Consider the following 24682-nt stretch of genomic DNA (forward strand, 5'->3'; position numbering starts at 1 on the left):
CCCTCACTTCCACTTTATCTGCGATAGGCTCTTTCGTTTTCCTACCACTGCATGTAGCAGGTAGCTGGCCCTGGCCTGTTTCTGCTGCTCTTTCATAGAATAGGAATGCTGGGGTTGCAGGTGCACACTAACATGCCCAACTTTACATGGTTCAATGGGATCTGAACTTATTGGACCATCTCCTTAACCTCATTTGTGTGTGTGTGTGTGTGTGTGTGTGTGTGTGTGTGTGTGTGTGTGTGATGAGGGTAGATAGAGTCTCAGATAGCCCAGGCTGGCCTTGAACTTGTAATGTAGCTCAATGCTATCTCAAACTCCTGATCTTTCTGCTTCCTTCTCACAAGTGCTGGAGTTACAGGCCTGGGTCATCATCAGGTTTAATTCTGTGGCATCAAAAAAAGACAACATTGCTGGGTGGTGGCGGCACATGCCTTTAATCCCAGCACTCAGGAGATAGAGGCAGGTGGATCTCTGTGAGTTTGAGGCCAGCCTGGTCTACAAAGCAAGTTCCAGGACACCCAGGGCTGTAACACAGAGAAATTCTGTCTACAAGAAGACAACATTAAGCCACAATTTATGCCATGGTAGCTAGTTTGGGATGGGGGCAGTCAATGTTTTCCTAATTTGTTTCTGAAATGGATAGGGAAGATGAGTTGAATGTTCCCTATTAGTCTTAGGATTCTACTGGGGGGGGGGTGGCAGCTGTGGCACTGTGGATGGGACAGTGAAGGAAGCAGTCATGAGTTGGAGCCCAGACAGAAAATGACCAGGGAAGGCTCTCCTGGAAGGTCTGCTGAAGTGGAGAATCTGTGCCCTCCTCCAGGGAGAAAAGTGAATTTGAATGTTGGACACCTTTGATTATCTGCAGGTTTACGTTTGTTAGTCGGTAAGCTGTGGCTCTGAAGACATTTTGTGCTGGGAATGAATGCTCCGCAGTGATGCGAAGCTATTTCTCCGTCTTTTCTACAAAGGGTAATCGAAACCTGTAAGGCGAGAGTCACTGCCTCAGCTCCATTTTGGGGTGGGAGACAGCAGCAGACTTCAGACACCGTGATGTTAGCAGCGCAGGAAACCCTAGGTCCTTCCCATCTCTTCTGGTTCTCCGAAGAAAAGCTTACATTACTGTGGATAGTTAACAGCAAGACAGTTTTGTTTCTGACTTTCTTTTTTAATTAACCCAAAATTTAGATGTAAAGGCACACAATAAAGCTTTATGCATTTATTAAAATATACACATTTTGGTAAATTTATAACTTTCCTTAGTATTTTGATAAATCAAAATATTTGTCAACACCACAGTCATTTTGAAAATAAAACACACTTTATAGGACATCTGCATGTTATCCTTTTCTTCATGGTACATTACAACGCCCCCATTGTACAGTGCACCAATGGGAATTAAAACCACAAAACGAACACATTAACAATACAACAATTTCATACAGGAAAGGAAAGTAGCCAAGAACACACCAGAAATGACCATCTGCAAAATGCAAGTTGTACTTTTTAAGGACCAAACGAAACTGAAACAGCTTAGTGGAATTTACAGGTTGTATTTATAACTTTGGGATATGAATTAAATGGTCATGGTACTTTCCCACAGTGAGAAGAAGCAGAATGCAGGGTCCTGTTGGCAGTCACTACGTCGTCACTACGTGGAGCGAAGACATTAGCCGCCCTCTTGAAAGCCTGAAGCTCCTTTGCTCAGCCCAGATAGTTGAGGTATTTAGGTGCTTTTTATAACATTAACAGCATCTCTGCTTTGGGAAGCAGGGGCTTCTGATTCCCAGTGTAAGCTCTCAACTTCATGACTAGAAATGAGACTTGTCTATCAGCAACTGCCAAGAGCCCTCGAAGGATGTCCGTGGACCAGGACATCATCCCAACACCAGAATGAACACAGCCCTTCAGAGTCTGCACTTCTGACAATGTTCACATGACCCAAGGTTTCCTTTAGCCTGTACTACCAGTGTTATTGTCAGGAAAGCTAGACAGAAACAAAAAAGAGCACAGAGGAGGCTTTCAATATAAAAATCCAGGCCGTCCTGACCTCCCACTCCCAGCAGGATGCTATTTTTCTCCCTCATATGAACCAACACACACTAAATATTCAGAAAGAGTCCAAGATTAGAGCCATCTGTGTCAGGAGACTTCAAACCTATGATGTCTTTTTGGAAGTCTCCTTTGGGCTGTGTGAGTCCATGCATTTATTAATGAGTGATTTCAATACTATTCTAGCTGCTATGGCAGAATACATATGAATTTCTGGTGGACTTTAAACCTTTACTAATCTCTTTGGGCTTTAAGCCCAAAACAGGAAAAGAGGACATCCCATATTTTTTCAGAGAATTATTTTTCTTTAAAAAATGTTGTGTATGTGTTTGAGCATGTGCACAGGGTGCAGTGCCCAAGGGCATTGTACATCCTGGAGCTGAAGTCACAGGTAGTTATGGTCAGCAAGAACTCTTTTATTTTATTATTATTGTTAATTTTTGGGTTTCAAGACAGGGTTTCTCTGTGTAACAGCTCTAGCTGTCCCAGAACTATCTCTTGCAGACCGGGCTGACTCCACAGAGATCTTCCTGTCTACCAAGTGTTGGGATTAAAGGCATGGGCCACTACCACCTGGCAGCAAGAACTCTTAACCAACTGAAAATGCAGTGACGGTTCTGGAGGAAATAGCCTTCTGGAGCTGCTGGTGTGGACCCTCTGGGTTGGGATGCAGTCTCTAGCCTGAAGCAATGTCAACTGAAACTGTGGACACTGATGGTCGAGGCCACTGCTGATTGACTGTTGGTCTGGGGTCTCCAAAGGGCCTTTCTGCAGATAAACGGACAATCAGCGTTAAAGAAGTACCCAGGGAAAGGGCCTAGGGAGGCTTCATAAAAATGGGTTGGAAATACCTGTCTTATTAGCAAGTCTTTTTGAAAGACGTTTGAGAATGGAGAGAGGTCCCACCATGATGGCGGACACCTTTTCCTGGTTTTCCTCCACGTTCCGCTCCTTGGGAAATGGAAGCCATCTCTGGTGCACTCCCATGCGAGGCTGGGGTCCAAGAGTGAACCACTGCCCCCAGGACTCCCAGAACAGATCCAGCTCTAGCTGCAGCTTATGCCCTGACTTTTGACTTTCTATCAGAGAACATTCTAACATGAGCCGGAAAGGTGGACCAACCTGTGCCCGAGTCTCAGGGGTTTCCCAGGCTCCTGTAAAAGCCCAGCGGCAAACAGGACATCAATTTCCCCTAGTCTTTCAGGTGGATACTTAGATGGAAATTCTATTTATGATTCTATATATTTCAAAGAGGAATTCTCTGGTAATGTGATTTCCAACAAGCATGATCCAAAGGCAATCAGATTTCTCAACTCTTCTCAGTTGTACAGACATTTCTCTGAATCTTGTTTTCCAACAGTGGCTGCATTTGTAGCGTTGTGGAGGCACAGGACTTGCTCTTACTAAGAGGCAGACCTGGGAGGTTTTTTTTTTTTTTGCATAATTCCAACATTCAACTTCTCTTTTAGTTTAAACCAGCCTCGAGCTCAATTTAAGTCAAGCCAGAAGCAGGGGTTTTACTATTCAGATTAGATAGATACAAGCAGGAGTTAGATTTGGTCATTGAAAGGAATTGCCGCAAGCTGTAAAGTTGAAAAGTTGTGTTGCATGTCGGCATGTTAGAAGATAACAGTTTCCTAAGGGAATGTAAAATCTGAGACGGGAGGAAGAGCAGTGTCTTGCTTTGAGCACGGAATTTTTTCATCTCTCTGCTAAATGTGTGTACGTGACCCGTTTGCTCCTTGCCTGGGCAATGGTACCACTGCCCAGTTTTTCTCAAGTCCAACCTTGCCTGACTTGTCCCCCTGCAACCCTAACAAGCACTCCCCACCCACAGAACACCAGTGGGCTTGTCACTCGAGCTGTGACTGACCCCTCCCCTACTTTCCTGGCATCTCTCTTACTGTGTCATGTGAATCACACGTAAATTATAGCGACAGCTACACCAGCTCCTTACTTTTCCTGGAGGAAGGCAAAGAACAAAACTCAGGGAGCCCTCAGCCACAGTCTGCATCTTAGCTGTCCTCTGCATGCCTCTCTTCTGTTTCTGCCTTGCTAAGGCTCTGCTGCTTCCACAGGCTGCGTGTACACCGTGTTCTTTGATCTCTCCAACGTGTGGAGGTGTTTGCCACATTTAAGCCCAAAAGCACGTTCTTATCTCCATCCTGCCTGCCATCTTTGATACGATTCTAAATAGATTTCTTCAAAAGTTTTGTTTATGATTACTGAATGTGTATGCATAGTTTGTGTGTGTGTGTGTGTGTGTGTGTGTGTGTGAGTGAGTGTGTGTCCCAGAACACCCATGTGAAGGTCTGAGAACAGATATGTGGAGTCACTTCTTCCATGTTTATGCAGGTTCCAGGGATTGAACTGAAGTCATCAGGTTTGCTAGGGAAGCCGTTGACCCTCTGAGCTGTCTGGCCAGTTCTCTCGATGTTATTTCTTAAGAACTGAACCTTCCACTTATCATGGCCTCAGAGTATGCCATAGCACACAGCGGGTACTCTGTGAATAACTCCTGAATAGGTGGCTTATTTTCCTTTATTTCATTTATCCCCTCATGGTCCCCACCAATAATATCATCCTTGCTTCCTTTTTTCTAGACAAGGACTTTCTGTGTAGCCCTGGCTGTCCTGGAACTAGCTCTTGTCGACCAGGCTGGCCTCTAACTCAGAGATCCGCCTGCCTCTGCCTCCTCAGTGCTGGATTAAAGGCGTGCACCACCACTGTCCAGCAGGTATTTCTTGATATCCACTAACCATTAGGTACACGTAGTTAGTGTAATCTAGCTTTGGAGCTTCTCTGTGGGTGTCAGGGGTCTGTGCTGCTTTAACACTCTGCCCTCAGGGGGAAAGGTTTATTTATTAATTATTTATTATCATGTAGCAGTCCTGGCTGTCATTACTGACAGGCCTATTGCTTTCTAAGGTGTTCTCCACTGGAAAACTCAGCAAACCCCTTGAGAGTCCTTGCGCTTGTGTGTTTCACACATTCTGGCTCCAAGTTTCCCTTTCTCCGCCCATTTTCACTGTATTCTTCCCCTGGGCTTTGGAGCACTTGTGTTTTAACAGCTGCCTCCAATCTTAACGAAATGAGGCAGAGTGTTAATAAATAGAATTAAATTAAAAGATTAAATTATTGGCTCCAAAATTAGACATCCCACATACACTGAACCCCCATCGGAGGAGTTTTTCTAAGAGACTTATTTATAAGGTAACCCTACTTTTAATGCAGTCTCATAAACACGATGTTCAAATATGATGGTATTTCAAAACCTTCTTGTGAAACCTAGGACTCTTTCACAGGAGTGGAAAAAACGTGGTGAAAACATGCTACGTACCTGAGAAAACTTCCCAAACTATACATATATATATATTAAAACCCAAGGCAGCTAAGAAGATAACCCCAACAATTTTAGACAAATGATGAGAGCAACGATTGAAAACATCTAAAGCTTCTAACTGAGAAAAATGGCATCCGAGATGAGAATAATTCATTGGCTCTGCACAGAAACAACACTAATGACATCAACAGTAAAGCCCATGCTCTTTCTTATGCTACAGAAATAGCACACACCTGCCACCAGACCATTGCTACTTTAATCCCTAAACACCACCAGTAAGATGTAACTTTCCACCCGTGTTAAGATTTGTCACATTGCATCCATATTTCTCCTAACCATATCTAAGGAAGAGAACACTGCCCCATTTATTGAGAAGCAGACCCAGCTTAATAGCTGTTTCTACTAGGCAGGTTTTCTGCATCCCACCCCAGTTTAGAACTTAGATTTGACAGACATGACTCATAATTATCTTACAGGGAGTTCTCCAGGGTGTTTGTTGCAGGCCAGGCACTGCATTGTGATGGTTAAGTTTAGGGAAGAGGAAACAGCTTTGTCAGACATTACATAAAAATGGTAAGAATGAGTACTGAAAGCCAGGTTCTACATAGTTAATATAGAGTGATGAAAGAGATGTAAAAACTACTTATTTTAGTGCACTGGCAGACATAGGCTGAGAGCATGGTACACAACTGATCTGAAAGCATCATTAAAAAAATAGTTTCAGTTGATCTTTATCTGTTACGTTGAGCTTCTTGTATCTGTCATGGGACCCTGCTGTCTCCTAGGTTCCGAGGGCTGAAGTTACAGATCTCCTGGAGGCCTCTACTTAGCCGCTGGTGTATTTTAGGCAGTCAGCTCAACAGGAAGCATGCCTTCTCTCTGTAACCTAAGTACATGCCAAGAAAACATGCGCCTCGGAGCAAGCAAGAAAGAAGTGATGTTAGTTGATATTCATGAAAATTTTTGGCGGATGATGAATTGAGGAGCAGAGGGCAAGGAATTTGCTCTTTTGCCCCATTTCCAAAAAAATTCTCGCAGAAATCTTAGTGAGAGAAATTTGTTTTCATACACATGTGCACACATGCTACTGAAGCCACATGTTTTTCTGTTGTAAATTCATCTATCCTGTTTTGGAGAAAATTCTTTAAGAATCCCTTTGGAGGCCTATGCTTAACCCCCACCAGACAGTCATTTCTCTGGACCTCAGGGAAGGTGCTTTCGGAACCAAGATGAAAAACACTCTAAAAGTGAGCTAGCCTAGAGGAGGGAGGTCCAGGTGGGAATTTGAGCTCTATGAGCTGTGTGACCCAAGTTCCGGGTCTTCTACATCTCTGGGAACCAGCAGGGTCCAACCAGGCAGTCACCTAGCCAAAGAGGAAAAACCCTGCAGATTTTATAATTTTAGAGATATGAAGTAGGATTTGCAATGTGATCTCAGTGGCTGGGTTACTGCTCCTCGCAAAGATTTTTATCTGATTATAGAACAAATAGCCCGTTTCTTCCAGGCATATCAGAAACCTGCAATCACACTCGACCTCTGCCCTTTCCCCAGACCTTCGGGACCTCAGAGTCTGGTGTAAGGGAACGCATGACAGACAGTTCATTTCTGCCAATGCCTTCCTGACCTCTATTCGAGAGACGGTTACTTCAGCTTTTCTTTCTTTTTTTTCTTGAGCATTTAAGTAAAGATTTGGTGGTACTTCTTACTATACTTTGATGACTACGAGGTTGTTTTATGGGGAATATGGTCTCAGAGTCTTCTGTCTTTTCTGGATCCTAACCTTATAGTCTGGAAATTGTAAGAACTTTGGTGAGTAAAGAGAAGCCGGTCTTCTCTGTGGATAGTTTTGGGGAGGTGAGATTTAAGGACACAGTGTTGCTGACTGAGAAAGTCCTGAAGAGCCTGACCTACAGGCCTGGGGGAGCAGCTCCTAGTTTTGCTCTGGGGGCTGTAGAGCCACCTCACACCACAGCCACCTTTGTGGCTCCTCTCCCAAGGGCCTGCAGCCTCAGCAGGGTTGGAGGAAAGCCTGCTCGGATCTTAGCACGAAGATCCATCCTGCAAAGGAAACATTTGCTGTCCTCGGCTGGGACAGCTCGCTAACATAGAATTTCATTTGATTTTGATTTTTTTTTTTTTACATGGGGGTCAATTAAGGGCCCTGGGTAAAACCTTTCAATAGAACTTTCCTGAACAGCAAAAATAGCAAATGACAGGTTGTGTCTGGGGATGGCCTTTGGGGAAGTTTGTGAAATGAGAGTCGGAAGAAGGTTCCACCTGCCAGCACACAGGCTGGATTCGCAGAGAAGCCACCCGCTCGGCTCCCGCAGTTCAGCCCTACTCCGGAGAGTAATCTAACTCATCGTTTGCAATCAGGGCCTCTGAGTTCTGCTTGTGCTTGCTTTTACTTTTCGCTTTGCTACTCGTCCGGGCGTTTGTCTTCGCCTCTGACATCTGTTGGTAATAGAAGCCTTTGTCCTCGGCTGGCCCGCCCCAGTCCTCCTGGCTCTCGCCCTCAGTGGCATAGGAGAATCCCTCCTCCACGGAAAAGGGGTCATCCACATCGTAGCGTTGATACATGCTTTGGTGCAGGGCCTGCTCTCTGGCGCTGATTTCCAGGGTGCTGTTCCAGATGCCGTACCCAAAATAAATGAGCAGACCTGTGGGAGGGAAGAGCACACACGAATAAGCAGTTGCTTTAGGACCCCTGGGGCCACTGGGGAGATGGACTGGGCTGGGGTGGTGTACATTTTGAAAAGACTTGAATTAAATGTCCTTTGAAATTTGGGAGTTGAGAGAGAGAGAGAGAGACAGAGAGACACAGAGAGAGACAGAGACAGAGAGAGGGAGAGAGACAGAGAGAGAGAGACAGAGACAGAGAGATAGAGGGATAGAGAGATAGAGAGAGGGAGAGAGACAGAGAGAGAGAGACAGAGAGAGACAGAGACAGAGAGATAGAGGGACAGAGAGATAGAGAGAGGGAGAGACAGCGAGACAGAGTCAGAGAGAGAGACAGAGAGACACAGAGAGAGACAGAGACAGAGAGAGACAGAGAGAGGGAGAGAGACAGAGAGAGACAGAGAGAGACAGAGAGAGAGACAGAGACAGAGAGATAGAGGGACAGAGAGATAGAGAGAGGGAGAGAGACAGCGAGACAGAGTCAGAGAGAGAGACAGAGACAGACACACAAACAGACATACACACACACACACAGAGAAAGAGAGAGAGAGTGTGTGATCAGTGAAGGGTTTGCTGTGCAAGCTCAAGTACCTGAGTTCCAGTCCAGAATCCACATAAAAAGCCCCTTTGCAGTGGCCCTAGCTAATAATCAAAGTTTCAAAGTTCTAGAGAGATGGAATCAAGAAAATTCCTGGGCCTACCTGGCCAGCCACCTTAGCTAAATGGGTGAATACCTGGTCCCAGTGAAAGACACTGTCTCAAATCTAAGGAACGCAACTCTTGAGGAAAGACACCTGAGGTTGACCTCTGACTTCCACCAACAAACACAGCCTCCATGTCCCCCTTATATCCACAGATTACAGAACAGCCCCTATGTCCCCCTCACACCCACAGAACCACAGAACAGCCCCCATATCCCCTCACACCCACAGATCACAGAACAGCCCCCATCACAACCCCCTCACACCCATAGAACCACAGAACAGCCCCCATGTCCCCCTCATTCCCATGAACCATAGAACAACCCCCATGTCCCCGTCACACCCACAGAACTACAGAGCAACTCCCATGTCCCCCTCACACCATGGAACCATAGAACAACCTCCATGTTCCCCTTCACACCCAGAACCACAGAGCAACCCCCATGTTCTCCTCGAACCAACAGAACCGGCAGACCACAAGGTGTGGTGGGGAATGTCTGCAGTCCTAGCACTGGGGAGTCTAAGGGATGGAAGTTCAAGCCAGAATGGTAAAACCCTGTGTCAGAGAACGAAAACAACAACAAAACCAAAATAAGCTTAGGAGAACTTGGATAAAGCAGCCGACACTTACAGCTTCCGCTAAGGTTCCGACCACAGAGCCCTAGCGCTCCTAGGGGTCAAGTTTTAGATGAGTGTGAGAGTTAGCGGCCTCTCTAGTTAGTGCCTGGCCCTTCAGTCACCTCCACCCTCGTCTTCCCAGGACCCTGCATCATTTTTCTCACAGTCTACTGCCAGCAGTGTGCATCTCCTGTCCCGGTTAGTATTTACTGATTGGTGATGCAGTCACATGGTGGTTTGAATAAGAATATTTCCCCGCAGGCTCATAAATTGGAATGCTTAGTGAGCAGGGAGTGACACTATTTGAAAACATTAGGAGGTGTGGCCTTGTTGGAGGAAGTGTGTCACTAGGGGTGGGCTTTGAGGTTTCAAAAGTGTAAGCCAGGCTCAATGACTTCATGCTGCCTTTGGGTCAAGATTGCTATTATTCACGGATTGGTGGGCTGAGCCAATGGATTGGCTGGTCAGGGATTTGGAAAGAGCATGATTGGAAAATTGCTGAGAACAACAACATCCGGGGAAGAAGTATGTGGCTAGATCTCTGTAAAAATCAGAAGATGTGAAGACTCTTGTGTCCCGTGTAGATGCTTGTCAAAGGTGACTTCTGCAGAGGAGGAGTTCAGTAGCCTTAGATAGGATGACCCCTGTGGACAGTCAGTCTCCTTCCCCAGCCGTCCCTGTCATTGCCCAGTGGCCTCATGGACAAGGTGGCCATGGCGGCAGAGATGGGGGATGTCCAGTCACCAAGGCTGACCTGGCTACCGTTGCTGCTGACTGCCAGATCTGCCAACAGCAGAGACCAGCACTGAGCCCCAGGTGTGACACTATCCCCTGGGGTGACCTGGTGGCAGGTTGACTACATTGGACCACTTCTTCCATGGATAGGGCATTGCTCTGACCTTATTGCAGCAGACACCTATTCTGGCTATGGATTTGCTTTCCTGTATGTAATGCTTCTGCCAAATCCACCGCAAGCCCCAAGCTTTCCAGAACTTTTTATTCTCCCTGGCCTCCATGTCAGGCTCCAGCATTTGTTGGTCCTCTAACAACACACATTATTCCGATTTCTCTTGCTGTCTCACACTCCCCAATGGAATGATCTGTTCCTGACCCCTAAGCTACTTCTTTCTCCAGTGTGAACTCCCAGAAAACCTAGTGGTGCATGCCACTGTTACAGCCCGTATGGCATCTGTCGTGAGACTATCTGCACTGGGTGGTTCTAGTTTATAGTTTTGGCCCAAACCTGGCCTTTAATGTTTGTTGAATGAATGAGCCAGTGCTCCCGATGAGCACATGTCAAGTGTACCATCTCTGCGTTGACTTTATTCCAAGCAAAGGAAACTTACCTCCCTGGCAAAACACAGTATTGTCTTGACTAAGGCTTCTTTTCTGCATTTTTTTTGTTGTTGTTTTTCGAGACAGGGTTTCTCTGTGGTTTTGGAGCCTGTCCTGGAACTAGCTTTTGTAGACCAGGCTGGTCTCGAACTCACAGAGATCCGTCTGCCTCTGCCTCCCAAGTGCTGGGATTAAAAGCGTGCGCCACCACCGCCCAGCTTCTTTTCTGCATTTTTGAATACTATGTTAGTCTCGTTTTTCAACTTGAAAAGCCCTTGAAGTTCAGGGTCTGGAAAGGCAGGAATTATAATGACACAGTCACAGTACTGTTCTAACAATGTGGAATCTGGGTTGCAATCCAGTCCCCATCGCTCTCGCAGAGGTAGCCCTGATTTACCCTCACAGCCTCCTAGTCTGTAAACTGTGAGAAGCAGGGCTTGCTACACAAGCGTGAAGACCCAGCTTTGCATCTCAGAGCCCATATTCAAAAAAAAAAAAAAAGCCTGATGTGGCCATGCATGTGCCTGTAACCCGTGCAGAGCTGGGGAGGGGAAGGGGACAGAGGTGGGAGGATTGTTTGTGCTTTCTCCTTACAAGCGTAGCTTATAGTTCAACCAGAGACCCTAGATCAGGACACTAGGTGCCATCATCTGGACCCTGAGTGCTCTTGCAGAGGTGTGAACACTCAAACACACATGTGTGCATACATCACACACACATTCAGTACACTTCACACACACAGAGGGCATGAGCACACACACACACACACAGAGCACACACACACACACACAGAGCATGAGCACACACACACACACAGAGCATGAGCGCACACACACACACACACACACACACACAGACACACACACACACACACGAAACCAAGCTCTGTCCCTGAGAGTCAGAGTGATTACTGGGCAACTTGGGTAAACTGAGGCAGTGGCTTGGCCCCTGAGGTCCAGCACCCTTTGTCAGTGGCGTCAGTTAACCACTAACCCTGGGCCATCTGCTCGGCTGTTTACTCGGGAGACAAGCCTGGCCAGTTCTCCCACTCTGGGCTATGAGAACTTTCCCCTCTTGAATCTGAAGTGTGTCTCTTTAAGCTTGGATTTCTCTCTTTGTCTCAAACAACTTCCTCTCTGCCCCTTCCAGTCTCCTTCCTCTCAAGAGAAATCAACCTCGCAGGGGCCAAAGGAAGCAGAGATTTACACTTCTAATCGGTAATTAACCCCGGAGCCAATCATTTGCAGATGCAGCTATTTGGGCTCAAACAGCAGCCTGATCTTTTCGAGGGGCGGGTGTGGGACAAGGGAAACTTTACTCTTTATTGTTGGGGAGGTGGTGGTGGTGGAGGTGGTTATGCAGGACAGCTATGAATTTTGTGTGGAACCTGACCCCCATTCAAACTTGTAAAAAGGCCAGCGTATGCATGCTTAGAGAATGCCCCTGAAGCACGCGAGGGATGGGAGTGGTTGTAAGTGACCAGGCAGATCAGCAGCACACCTCCTTTGTTGAATTTTTCATCGTTGTTCTTTTCTCCCAGACACCCAGGCAGGTACCAAACGTTGCCTCTTGGTCCTAGTACATCAGCCGGTTTTTTAAAGATCCTCTCTGACCCTCTCTACAGATGGCTCATTTTCTATAGAACTGGACATTTTACTGCTTCCCTTACTATCAATTCTCTGCCTCTAAACAGGCCAATAGGACTCGTTACTGGGTGACATTTGTTCTAGGCTACCCTCCTTCCTCCCAGAGCAGATACGCGAGTGTCAGGTAGATTCCTGTTACAGGACTTGATGGAACTGCTCTAGCATCGCAGATAATCAAGCCAGAGAAAGCTACAGATTACCAACACATCTAACGACTTCATTTACAGAAAAGCTGATGCTGCGAGCATCAGGTGTCAGGCTTGGGTCTGAAGGGGCGGAGCCAGCCTTCTATGTAAAGAAAGTCTTTCTTACTTCTCCCCCCAGGCTGACTCATGGAGACAGTTATTGCGGTAAATATTCAGTAAGAGTTGGGTCTACGGGTGTTCCCTGGGAGTGCCAGGCCTGGAAGGATTATGTGTGTGCCGGTCCTTTGTAATACACACCTGCCACAGATATGTTAATGGGTTTTTTCACGTTTCTGTGGCTCCTACAGTGTCAAAGGCTTGTTATTCTTCTCCCATATACATTTCCAATATGAGTGTTGTGACTGGCAGCGAATCCAGGCAGCCTGCTTGGACAGAACCATTCTCTAGTATCTTACATTCTGTCTGCTTTTTTCCCCTGGCCCTGCAGTCAGTTCAGGAAGAGGGGCATGAAGCAGGGAAGGTGGGAGAAGAGGAAAAGTGGAGAACAAAACAACAGAGAGAGAGCAAGCGAAGAGGGTGAGGGAGGGAGGGAGGGAGGGAGGAGAAGCGGCAACCATCTGTCACAGAAACAAGGGCTTTGTGTGGAGGAGTAAACAGCTCAGCTGAAGGCCTGCTATGTGGAAGCAGGCTTTGTGCTTCTGCTTCTTTTCAGCTTAGAGAACCATGCAGCAGGCAGTTTCTGCAACCTCAGGGGTTCTGGGAATCCTGAGTCATCTCAGCTCCTCTTTCCAGGGCGCTGTGTGCCCAGGTCCTCTGACCATGGTCAGTGAGATTGCCCATCTCTGCTCTGGAACTCAAAGTGCGGGATAGGTACTGGTGTGTGTGAGTGCGTGTGTGTGTGTAAGAGAGAGAGACAGAGACAGAGAGATAGACACATACACACACAGATAGAGATGAAGATAGAGAATCTGAGCATCTCTTGGACAGGGAACTGGGACACAGAAAAAAATTAAGCATTAGGAACTGGGAGTGAAGTATTTTCGTGCCTCTTTAACAAGCTTCATAGTGCAGGACTAACAGGTTTCAGGTGTACCTTTAAAATTCAGAGTTCTCAATTCCCTTTAATTGTCTTCTAAAATGTTCATGTTCTAGTTGTCTTACCTGCAAGTTCCTAATAAAAAAGTTCTGCTGCTTTATCAAGAAATCTGGTCTGGTAAAAACTAACAGTCTCCAGAGCGTATTTTAATCCCGCCATTTTAAAACACATTTTACAGGTCACTCCTGCTGTCTGGGCCAAGACCAACTTAGTGCTCTTCAGACAACGCCAACACCTGCACTAGCTCCTGGGACTTCACCATTGGTACCAACTTTTCTAAGTCAAGGACACCTACCAACTAAAATCTGGTTTTATCTACTCTTGTGTCCCACTTATACACCCAACCTCACCTGCACAACCAGGGCACCGCTCTGTCCCATTCTTCCTGGCAGTTATGACGTCCCATGGCTAGCCCATTCATAGGGCCAATAATAACAATATACTTTTTCTCCTAGCCACCTGCCTTCTCATCTTCCTCAAGAAACAGCTGCCTGAGGACTCCAGGATGACAGCGAACCAGATGCTGCTCCAGTCACATCTCTCGCTGAGCATGAGCCCACCAGCTCTTCCTTCCCAGCTCTCCCCTCTCCCACATTGCCCCATGCCTGCAGAAAACAGCCAGACTTGAGTCGGCGCCCCTTTATCCAAGGAGTTTAAAATGTTTGGTTGAGGGGCTGGCATCCCTTTATCCAAAAAGTCTGGATTGTTTGGTTTGGGGCTTCACCCCAGTTCCTGGCATAAGCTCCCTCCCCTGGGAGTTTCCTCAGTCCAAACTCCACCTCTGAGAAAGCCCACCAAACCGTAACCCCTCCCCAGGGAAGATCAAGACCACTCCCACAGGCTATTTAAACTGTCCCCCCCCCAGAGAATGAACATGTGGTCTCCGGGTTTTGCATGATCTTCCCTTTTCTCTCTTCCCCCTCCATGTTTTCCCGGGGCCACCCAGGAGCACTCCATTAAACATGAACATCGTTTAATTCCGTCTGATTTGGTTTGACTGGGATTATTTGCATCAGCAGAGAGGTTCATTCAAAGAAAATACTTAACATCTGGGTAAACTGGTAAAGTGTTTGGCGCGCAAACATGAAGACCTAAATTTGGATCCTTTGTACCCATATGAAAGCCACTGCAGTGGTACATGCCTGTAATCCCAGTGCTAGAGAGGTGGACACAGGTCAATCCCTGCAGTTTAGCCAAGCTGGTGAGCTCTAGATTTAGTGAGAGTGTCTGTATCAAATAAAAATACAATAATAAAAGTTAAGGTAGAGAATAAACAAGGAAGACACAAGATGTCAACTTTTGGCCTCCACATGCACCCCTCATATGTACACACGGACACAGGGACACAGACAAACACAGAGACACACAGACACATACACACAGGCACAGAGACACAAACACAGACAGACACACAGAACACAGAGAGAAACAGACAGACACCCACAGCACACGCACACAGATGCACACACACACACACACACACACACACACACACACATGCACACACACACTGCTGTCCACAGCAACCCTTCTAGATTTCTCCTGGCTCCAGGAGTTTGCCTGCTATGTCTGCTTCCTTTTACCAGAAGAAATTCTGGACGCACAGATGAGGCAGATAACAGTGGGAGGCAATTTTGCATTCTTAAACACGATTAGTATTATTTTGTGGTCCTGGGAATGGAATCTAGGACTCTGAACATGCTAGGCAAGTGCTCTACCACTGAGCCACATCTCAGAAAGTTTGAGCTGTCTGTTCTGAAGTATTCCTGAAACACACAGAAGTGCGAAGGATAATGTACTTATCCAGCCCCTGTGCCACTCTGCCTTCCCCAGGTTACATTGGAGCAAATCCTTCCTACCCTAGGTAGTTTGTAAATATTTCAATATGCATCATTAGAATAGTAATATTTTAAAAATATTAACTACTATACAGCAGTATTAAAAGTTTCTCAGTAAAATTTCTCCATTATATTAGACCACTCATTTATTCTAAAGATGCCATCCTTGTTTTAAGTAGTTTGGGGGCATTTTCACTTAGGAATGTTAGCAAACTGACACACACACAGAGACACACAGATACACACACAGACACATAGGCGCACGCTGGATCATATTCTGGCGTAAAACTGTATACTAAACTGGTATCGTTATTCTCTTGTAAAACTTTGTAAATAGCCAAGTTTTTCCTTTGAGGGTGGGTTTGGTTATTGGCACAAGCCAAAAGTGGAACCAAGCTTAAAAGTAAAGCAGGTGTACCAAATGTAGTCTTTGCTGGCTACACACCAGACAAGGGTTAGCACTAGGGTATAAAGAATCACTAAAGCATGCACCCAGACCACCAGACAATCCATCAACAAATACACCAGTGAACTGAGCAGACAGCTTTCAAAAGAGGCACGACAAAGAGCCAACACTTTGAGAAGTGTTCAATAGCCTAGTTCAGCATGGAAACACTGGAAAAATGCAAGCTACTTTGAGGTTTCCATTTCATCCCAGTCAGAATGGCCATCATCAGGAAAACAGTGGACAGCTGGAGCCTGTGAGGACGCGGGAGTGTGAATGTGTGTATCTATCATTAATTACCTAACGCTGGGTGTGACTTATTGATCTCCAATGACATGTATTATATCTATCATTAATTACCTAACGCTGGGTGTGACTTATTGATCTCCAATGACATGTATTATATCTATCACTAATTACCTAACGCTGGGTGTGACTTATTGATCTCCAATGACATGTATTATATCTATCACGAATTACCTAACGCCAGGTGTGATAAGAAGAGCAGAAGAGAGACAGTGTTGTCGCAGTAACAGGGTCCTGGAAACTCTGCTGCCAGACTGAAGATGCTTTCTCAGTTAGTGGGTCCTGGTGGGGTGTCTGGTGTGGATAGAGCAGGGACTAGTTGGTAGTGGGCCCTTGGGTCTAGTGGCATTTCAGCAACAGGTGCAAGGTGAACAATATGACACAAGGTATTGGCCGTATGTCCCTTGGCAGGGACACTGAAGGGAAGGATTTGGTTCCTTTTCCAAATGGAAGCTCCCTGGGGCAGAACATACTGGGGACTACTTCAGACAAGATGAAAACTCAGGCCTACAGCAAATGAATGGGATTTCTTTATATACTTTGTGAGGTGGTTCAGTGGTTCAAAGCACTGACCGCTCTTCCAAAGGACCTGGGTTCAATTCCCAGCAACCACATGGTGCCTCACAACCATCTGTAATTCCAGTCCTAGAGGATCTGACACCTTGCTTTGTGGACACTGCACACACATGGTGCACAGTCACACAGGCAGGAAGACATCCTTACAAATAAAAGATAAATATTCAAGAAAAAACCCCGAGCATCATTTTAAAAAAATACTTTGTGATCTTAAAGCTATTCACAAATATGAAGAACTACACAACAGCTGGGCAGTGATGGCACACGCCTTTAATCCCAGCACCCAGGAGGTAGAGGCAGGCAGATCTCTGTGAGTTCAAGGCCAGTTTGGTCTACAGAGTGAGTTCCAGAACAGGCTCCAAAGCTACACAGAGAAAGCCTGTTACAACCAATAAGCCATTGAAACATGCCTGAAACTCACTGTCCGGAAACTCACTGTCTGGATGGAAGGTCACGGCTGTTCCTGTCCCACCTACAAGTCTCCAGGGAAGTGACTCTGTTGAACTTGCCTCCGGATGCTAAGGGGGTGCCCATGCACCAGCTAACTAAACACTGACCAATTTATGCGGATCCACCCTGGGCAAGCCAAGCACTTGGCTCCAAACCTTCAAGAGAAGGGCCTGGGTGAGGTACTGGGGAGGCAGCCCAGTAGCCTACGGGGGCGGGGCTGGAAGGAGACTCAACCCCGAGAGGAGACTGGGTGACAAATAAGAACAGCAGATTGCCGATGCAACAGGCGCAAACTCTAGCGTCCCAAGGGAGCTCCTTGTCCTCTGCACTTAGCTTGGTGCCCTGGCTGAAAGGAGGTGGGTCACCTGACCTCAGCTGGGTGGAGCAACCCCCTCCTGGGCTGCACTTTCCAGCAGGAAGCCCTGCCTGCAGTAGATAGCTGAGGTACTCTGTTATGCCCCAGAGGCTTTTTATTTGGACTACTCTGGGATCAGCTTTCCAAAACAGACATTTGCCAACGCAGGAGTGGAGACTGGATGGTAATGGGGAGGTGTCCACCCCACCCACCACAATCCCCACCGAGTCCTCCTCTTCCTGATTATCTTTTACATACCGCCATGAACCCTGTCGGTTGTAATAACAGTGAGGTTTGTTTGATGTGGTGTGCCAGGAAGAGCCGTTTGACGGGAGGGGCTCATGCCCTGTGGAGCCAAATGACTATGCTCTGTGTTTCTCTGTAGGGTGGGGCTGGGGACCCTGTCTTCATCTGAGCCAAGTGATGGCTGTGACAGCTGATTCAGTAAGAGGGAAATCTAACATGAAGCAGTAGTCCCGCATCACACAGAGACTCAAGGAAAAGGTGTCCATTGCTCACCAAAGACACGGAAAGGAATAGCCACAGCAGACTGTTTTATCAGGAGCAGGTGGAAACAACCTGCATGGTCATCAGAACGGAGTCTGCACCGTGGCGTAGCGACACGGTGGAAGGCCGGTCAGCAGTCACAGTATGACAACCGCACGTCACAGTCTGCATGTCACAGTGTGGGTAGATCTCACCGACAGTGTTGAAAAGCAGAAGCCAAATGCTTAGATTTGTGACGTGGAGCTCCATATGCACCACACACACTGGCTCCAGACCTTCGCCTCTTCCACAGCTCCCTTTCCTTCCATCCTTTAGACTGATTCTGGCAAAACTCCTGGGTTTCCCTGCCCCTTCTTCCCATGCCTTCCTGTGTCCAGAGCCGTACCCCTGTCTGTAGGTACAGGGCCTGTGGCAAGTTCTCTCTTCATACTTCATACATATACACCGCTGCTGCTGCTGCTGCCGCCGCCATCCCCGGGAGGCCTGAGAGACCTGCTTCTCGCTCTCCTGAGTGTGGCCCCCACAAAGCATGTCACTCAGATTGATTTACGGGACACGCTGTCAGGCACTTGGATATCTTAGCCCCCTTTCCTTCCACGTTTTTCATTCACAATTATTGTTTCCTATTATTTTTAGATAGTATTTTAAATGTCAGCTCAGGCAAAGACCAGAAAGGTGGATGTTTTCTCTTTATAATATTTACATTTTGGGGACAGGGGTGAAGTTCAGTTGGTAGAATGCTTGCCTAACATGCACAAAGCCCCAGTGTGGTTGCTACTACTGCATGAACCGAGTGTGGTGATTCATCACGCCTGGAATCCCAGCGCTAAGGAGACTGAGAAAGGAAGATCAGGAGTTCAAGGTTATTCTGGTGCCTCCAGGGGAATCTGAGGCCAGTTTTGTATTATAAGAAACCTTGCCTCAACAAGCAAACACAAACCAAAACACACAAATGCAAGGAAGAAAAGGATATTTATATCCTGGCATAAAACATATGAAGCCATTGTCCACAACCCAAGTTCAGTTTGTTCTCTGAATCTTAAGATAAAATTTCATTTTCCTATGGCTGTTCTCATGGTGAAGGTACCAGCAAGGTAGGCTACCTGATTGTTTTTTTGTTTTTGTCTTATGAACAGGGTTTCTCTGTAAAGTCCTAGCTGTCCTGGAACTCCCTCTGTAGACCAGGCTGGCCTCAAATTCACAGAGAGCCACCTGCCTCTGCCTCCTGAGTGCTGGGATTAAAGGTGTGCACCACTACCACCCACCTGCCTTTTTTTTTAAACCCTTCCCCTCCCCTGATAATTCTTAATATGAGCTCTCTGGGGACAATAGGCCTGAGACCCTAGAGTCCCACCTAGTCATGATCTCACTTTGGCACTTTCATAGTTCCTGTGTCAAACCCTCGAAGATGCTCCCACCAGCCTGCGTTCACTCAGAGGGGAGGCACTGAACATGGCTGGGATCCACTTTGTTGGGCCTGACGAACATTTTTTGCTCGTCTCATTCCTCTTGTCTAATGGGAAGGAAGCGTGTGCAGGAAAACCTTGTGGGGCTTGGGCTTCATTTCACCCTGAGTGATGTTCTTTTGGAGGTCAAAGCTCAGCAAAACACCGTTCCAGAAACCCTCTGATTAAGATTCGCTTAGGGAAGGCTGGAGAAAAGAATGAATCCCAGAACAGCATTCCGCTATGACTCAGCTTTAACCGTGGACATTTTGTTAAGAAGCAGCTGATTTCGTAAGAAACTTTGTTTAAAAATATCTCTCCCGTTCTCCCCAGGAAAGTTACATTGTATAAGCTGAAGGAACAGCCGATATCTGGATGCCTCAGAAAGTCAGAGGAGGGTACTTACCGTAATTGTGTAAGGTCATAAATATTTTTTATAAGCCGATTTGGGGCTATGGGATGGATATACTCTTACATAAAAATTTTGCTTTTGAAAAATACATTTTGTAATTAAATTACCTCCACTGCTTGAGGATGTCTTCTCTCTAGAGCAGTAGCTCTCAGATTTGAGCATGAATTAGAATTATGGGGAGGGCTTGTTAGGTCCTAAACTGTTGGTTTTTGATGACACCGTGAGAAGTACTGATTTAGAAGATTATAAATTATTGAGAACATGACTACACATTAAAAAGTCCTTGGCAGAGCTCTAAAATAATACTCTATGCTTGACCACCCAGATCAGCTGAAGCATAGCGTTATGAGGGGGAGCCTGTGTTTAGAATGTTCCAGAAGTAACCCGGAATATTCTGATCTGTAGCCAGAACCGGCAGTCTTTGTTCTGGATAAAATTTGATAATCTAACTGCCTTCAAAAGTTATGCTACGGAATCAGCAGGCAGATGATGCCCGGAAGAGTTAGCAATCCCCAACGTGGCTGGTGGGCTGTGCACCGGCTCTGGGTGCTTGTTGGGCATAGACATCAGCCGGCCCACTTTGCAGTGTGGCTTCCTGCTAGGTCAGTGAGAAGCAGCTTCTTGAGGGAGTTTGTGGGCTGCACTATCAGCAAGGTTGCAAAAGGCTCTCAGGGATAACGGATAACGAGTGGGGGGGCCTGAGGTGGGGACGAACACCGTGTGGTCTGCCCAGTGATAGGCAACCCGGCCAAGTGGAGAACAATGAATCCTTCAGGGCTTTAGAAGAAAAACAGGAGATAAGGATTTGTTACTTTCTCCACCATTTTCTCATTTGGGCCCCCAGCAGCCACAGCTCAAAGATGACAGAATGATCCATGTGCGAACGAATGAACAAAGCTCAATGCAGTCAGGGGAATTTTTAAATTTATAGGTCAAGGCTGGGGCAGGGCTCTCCTTTGAACCTGGCACTGTTAGGTGCCGTAAGAACCACGGATGTGTTATAGAGTTGGCTATAAGTCTCAGTCTCTGTGCAAAGGGAAAACATGGGGTCTCTTGCTCAGAAATTATCAAGAATTCAAAATAGCTCCAGCAGACCGTTAGCCCTGGCCTGGGACCCTACACAGAGACAATATGCCTAGGAGTGCAGGCCCACCAAACATTCAGATCAAATAAGAACATTTCTCAGAGAGTGGTGGTGGGGAAGATAAGAGCCCAGAACTGAAGTGTGGGCACTGGGTCAGGAGTCCACTCTCCTGCTGACTTTGGTGCTATCTGACGTTTGGAGTTTTTATTTATTCCTGTATTACACCAAGAGGGACAGAGGCGATGACAGGCTGTATGTTTAGCATGGTGGCTGTGGTGGAGGTCTCTATTTAAGAAGCTCAGGGCTTGTTTGGGGTGCTAGGGATCAACCCACGATTCTTGTATTTTCTAGGCAAGCATTCTACCACCAAGCCATGTCCTGGCCCGGATGAAGGACTCTGCAACCATCCTCCTAGAGTTCTGACCTTGGCTCTGCTAGATTTTGGTTATGTGTCTGTAAGCAGGAGCCACCATTTCTTCAACTATGCAATGGAGATTGCCATGAGGACTGAAAGGCAAGGCAATCGTGGTGATGTATAGACTGATAAAAACGGGGTAATTTAAGATAGAAGAGCTGGCGAGAAAGACGCCTAAGCTATTGGCTGAACAGTGTTGTATTAAAAAACAAAAACAAAAACAACCCCCCCCCCAAAACAACAACAAAAAAAGAAAAGTGAGGTAAATCTCTCACAATAACTTGTAAATAGTGCTATATTTGTTGTTGGTAATTTTTTTCTATGAATCACAGGTTTGTATATAAGAATCAATGTTTTTTTCTTTACTATGTTTCATTTTTTAAATTAAGCAAAAAATCATCTATAGCTTTTTCCTAAGCAAAAGCATTTGTAAAATCACAGGATTCCCACATTGGGGTTTATTCATTTTTAAATGTGAAAGAGTAGGACCATAAAGCATTATAGAAAGCTCACATAAATAGTCCCTGAAGCTATCTGTGCCTTGACTGATGGGGTGGGCACCTGGCTGTGGCCCTGACCCTGCTCTGGATGCAGAAGCCCTTCTAGTTTTCCTGTCCAATGAACCTGTCCACATGTATTGCTATCTATGCCTCATTCACTTGTCAACCACATAACTAAAATCTTTTCCCCTCTTCCGTCACTTCTGTCTGGAGCAGTCTCCCTTGGGTACAGTGGAAACATGGTAGGGAGAGATGCGATCTTGTTAATAAATGGGGAAAATCTTGATGAGTCAGTGGGGTTCTCTCAAGAAAACCCACTAAAGCTTAACAAAGAAATAAGCTATAGAAAGGCCAGGAAAGAAAGTTTCGGGAAGACACACTGTGGCCGGAGAATGGGACGCTCTGGGAGAAACTTGCCCTTCTTTTGGTTGCCACTTTTCCCACCTCCTTTTCCCGAAGTCTTCCCGTCAGGCCCCATACATGCCCTACTTTCTCCAAGTGCTTTCTGGCCATTCTCACTTTTTTCTCTCTAGAAAAGTACTTCACAGTCGTTTAAGAAACATTCCTTGAGCTCGTCCCACAGGCTATTTGTTCTAGGCGCACGTTGGACGCCCGCGTGCCCTGGCCTCAAGTAGCGGACAGGCTGCTAGTCAATGCAAGTGTCTGTCTCGTCAACCTGATGAACTGACCCTTGGTTGTTTGTCCTCTTGCTTTAGGCAGGAAATGCCAAGAGTGTGACTCTCCTGCTCTGCAAAGCTCTGGAGGAGACCCCCTAGGCCACCACAGACTTAACTACAGTGACAAATGAACCTTAAAATTTGCTGAGGTGCCCCTCTCAAGTCATACTGACCCATGCCCAGCTACCACATAACACCGGGAATAGTCAGATACGACCAACATGGAACCAAAGTGCAATTCAATTGACCACAAAGCCAGATTAGAATTCTTGCGAAAGGATGGGGCTTCTCCAAGTCAGTGGAGGTGAGTTTGAGAGCAGTGGGGGTCTACACCAGGAGAGGTGTAGGCAGAGGCTCTAGCAGAGTTAGCTCGCTCATCAAGGACGGATGAAGGTCAGCAGGGATGAAGGTGCAGTGGGCACCTCCCACTGACATTTCATAGGGTAACACGAGGGCCTCAGGGAAAAATTTTGAATATGTACAAAAGCCAGAATGAACTGAGAGATGTGAAGTGGTGTCATGGTAAAACTGTGTCTGAAAAACAATGCCCCAATCCACACGTGGTTCAGGCTCTGTTTCTTTAAAAAAAAAAAATTAGACTGTGACTGACCTTTTAGTTTAATTTGGCCAAATTAAGATCAATGAATTCTTTTATAATTTACCATAATTTTTAGTATCTAAGAGGATTCCAGCCAACCTCCCCCCACACCCTATCGTATTTCCCTCTGGTACTTTTACTCCTTAAAAAAAAACAAAAACAAAAACAAAAAAAAACCAACGGGTATTCATTTTAACCAACCCTTTTCTGGTACTACTTATGCTCACACGAGAACTTTCAATAGTTAGGTATTTAATGAAGTCATGGATTGATAGGCATTATTCTTCTAGAACCAGTGACCAAGAACATATCAGGCAGAATAGGGGCAACTGGTTTTATTGACCAATGAAGAAAGCATGGGTCTATAGAACCAACCAGATTTCTCTCAGAATAGAGGTGTCCCATCCAGTTAGGGCGTAATGTTGGGATAAACCTGTTCAAGACCTTAAAAAGGGGATGCCCAAGGCTCCGGAGGACATTGCTTACCCACAAAGCACCAGACCGCAAACCGGATCCATGTGATGGTGGAGAGCTTTAGCATGAGATAGATATTCACCAGCATGGCGAAGGCAGGCACAAAGGGCAGGCAGGGGGCCATGTACGGCAGCTTCTTGGGGTTCTCTGGCTGCTGCAGGATTACAAACACCAGCACACTGATCAGCAGCACCATCAGAACAACCAGAAGGATGGCCCACCAGCTCCGGCCCGAGATGTAGTCGGAGCCAAAGATGATGAAGGAGCAGAAGATGAACATGAGGATGAAGAGCAGGAGTACACAGATGGTCACCGTGTGCCCTGTCGCTGCTGTGGGCCGGTCCATTTTGCCTGGAAGGCCCAGCCGGATTCTCATCGTATAGTATCGGGGTCCAATCAGCTTCTTCAGCTTGATGAGATAGATGTTTTCTGACTCATCGGCTTCTATGCCCGTGGTCATGTCCACAGTGCCGTAGTTGGGGTGGCTTACGTTGTAGGTGGACTTATCTGATTTCCCTATGAGCATCTCATTGTCCCCCAAAGATGGCAGGTTCTTGGCCCCGCAGGTGTTGGTGGCAGTGCTGGAGAACTCCTCCCCTTCACTCACAGGGGAGCAGGTTTCCTTCTCACAGTCAGCCAGGATGCCTTCCTTCTTCTTGGTGTGCTCCTCAGACAGGAACTTGACAAAGCCATCGATGTCACTCTCGGGTTGGTATCGTAGGAGCAAGACACAGACAGAGACCAAGGTGTAGGCAAGGAGTGTGCCAATGGACATCATCTCTATCAGGTCCCTCAGACTGACCAGCAGTGAGAGGAGAGCGGCCAGGAACCCTGACACGATGCAAGCTACCACTGGCGTCTCTGTGTAGGAGCTCACGTGAGCCAGGAACCTGGGCAGAGGAGGCAAACAGAGGGTCAGAGTCACACTGCCCATGGAGGAGTCTCATTGCCCATGGAGGAGTCACACTGCCCATGGAGGAGTC

At 46.6% G+C, this 24682-nt stretch overlaps 1 protein-coding gene across 1 annotated transcript in view; it reads right to left on the reverse strand.

Moving 5' to 3' along the window:
- Positions 1–1160: 1160 nt before the first annotated feature.
- Positions 1161–24682, reverse strand: part of Slc7a14 (solute carrier family 7 member 14) — a 111126-nt gene continuing 87604 nt past the window's right edge. The window contains exons 7-8 of the mRNA XM_013355374.2: positions 23712–24589; positions 1161–8056 (exon numbers count right to left, since the gene is read on the reverse strand). Of these exons, the coding sequence (XP_013210828.1) occupies positions 7734–8056; positions 23712–24589 (1201 nt within the window). The 3' untranslated portion in view covers positions 1161–7733. The remainder of the gene's footprint in view (positions 8057–23711; positions 24590–24682) is intronic.

Source organism: Microtus ochrogaster, unplaced genomic scaffold, assembly GCF_000317375.1.
Source record: "Microtus ochrogaster isolate Prairie Vole_2 unplaced genomic scaffold, MicOch1.0 UNK120, whole genome shotgun sequence".
NCBI classification, from domain to species: domain Eukaryota; kingdom Metazoa; phylum Chordata; class Mammalia; order Rodentia; family Cricetidae; genus Microtus; species Microtus ochrogaster.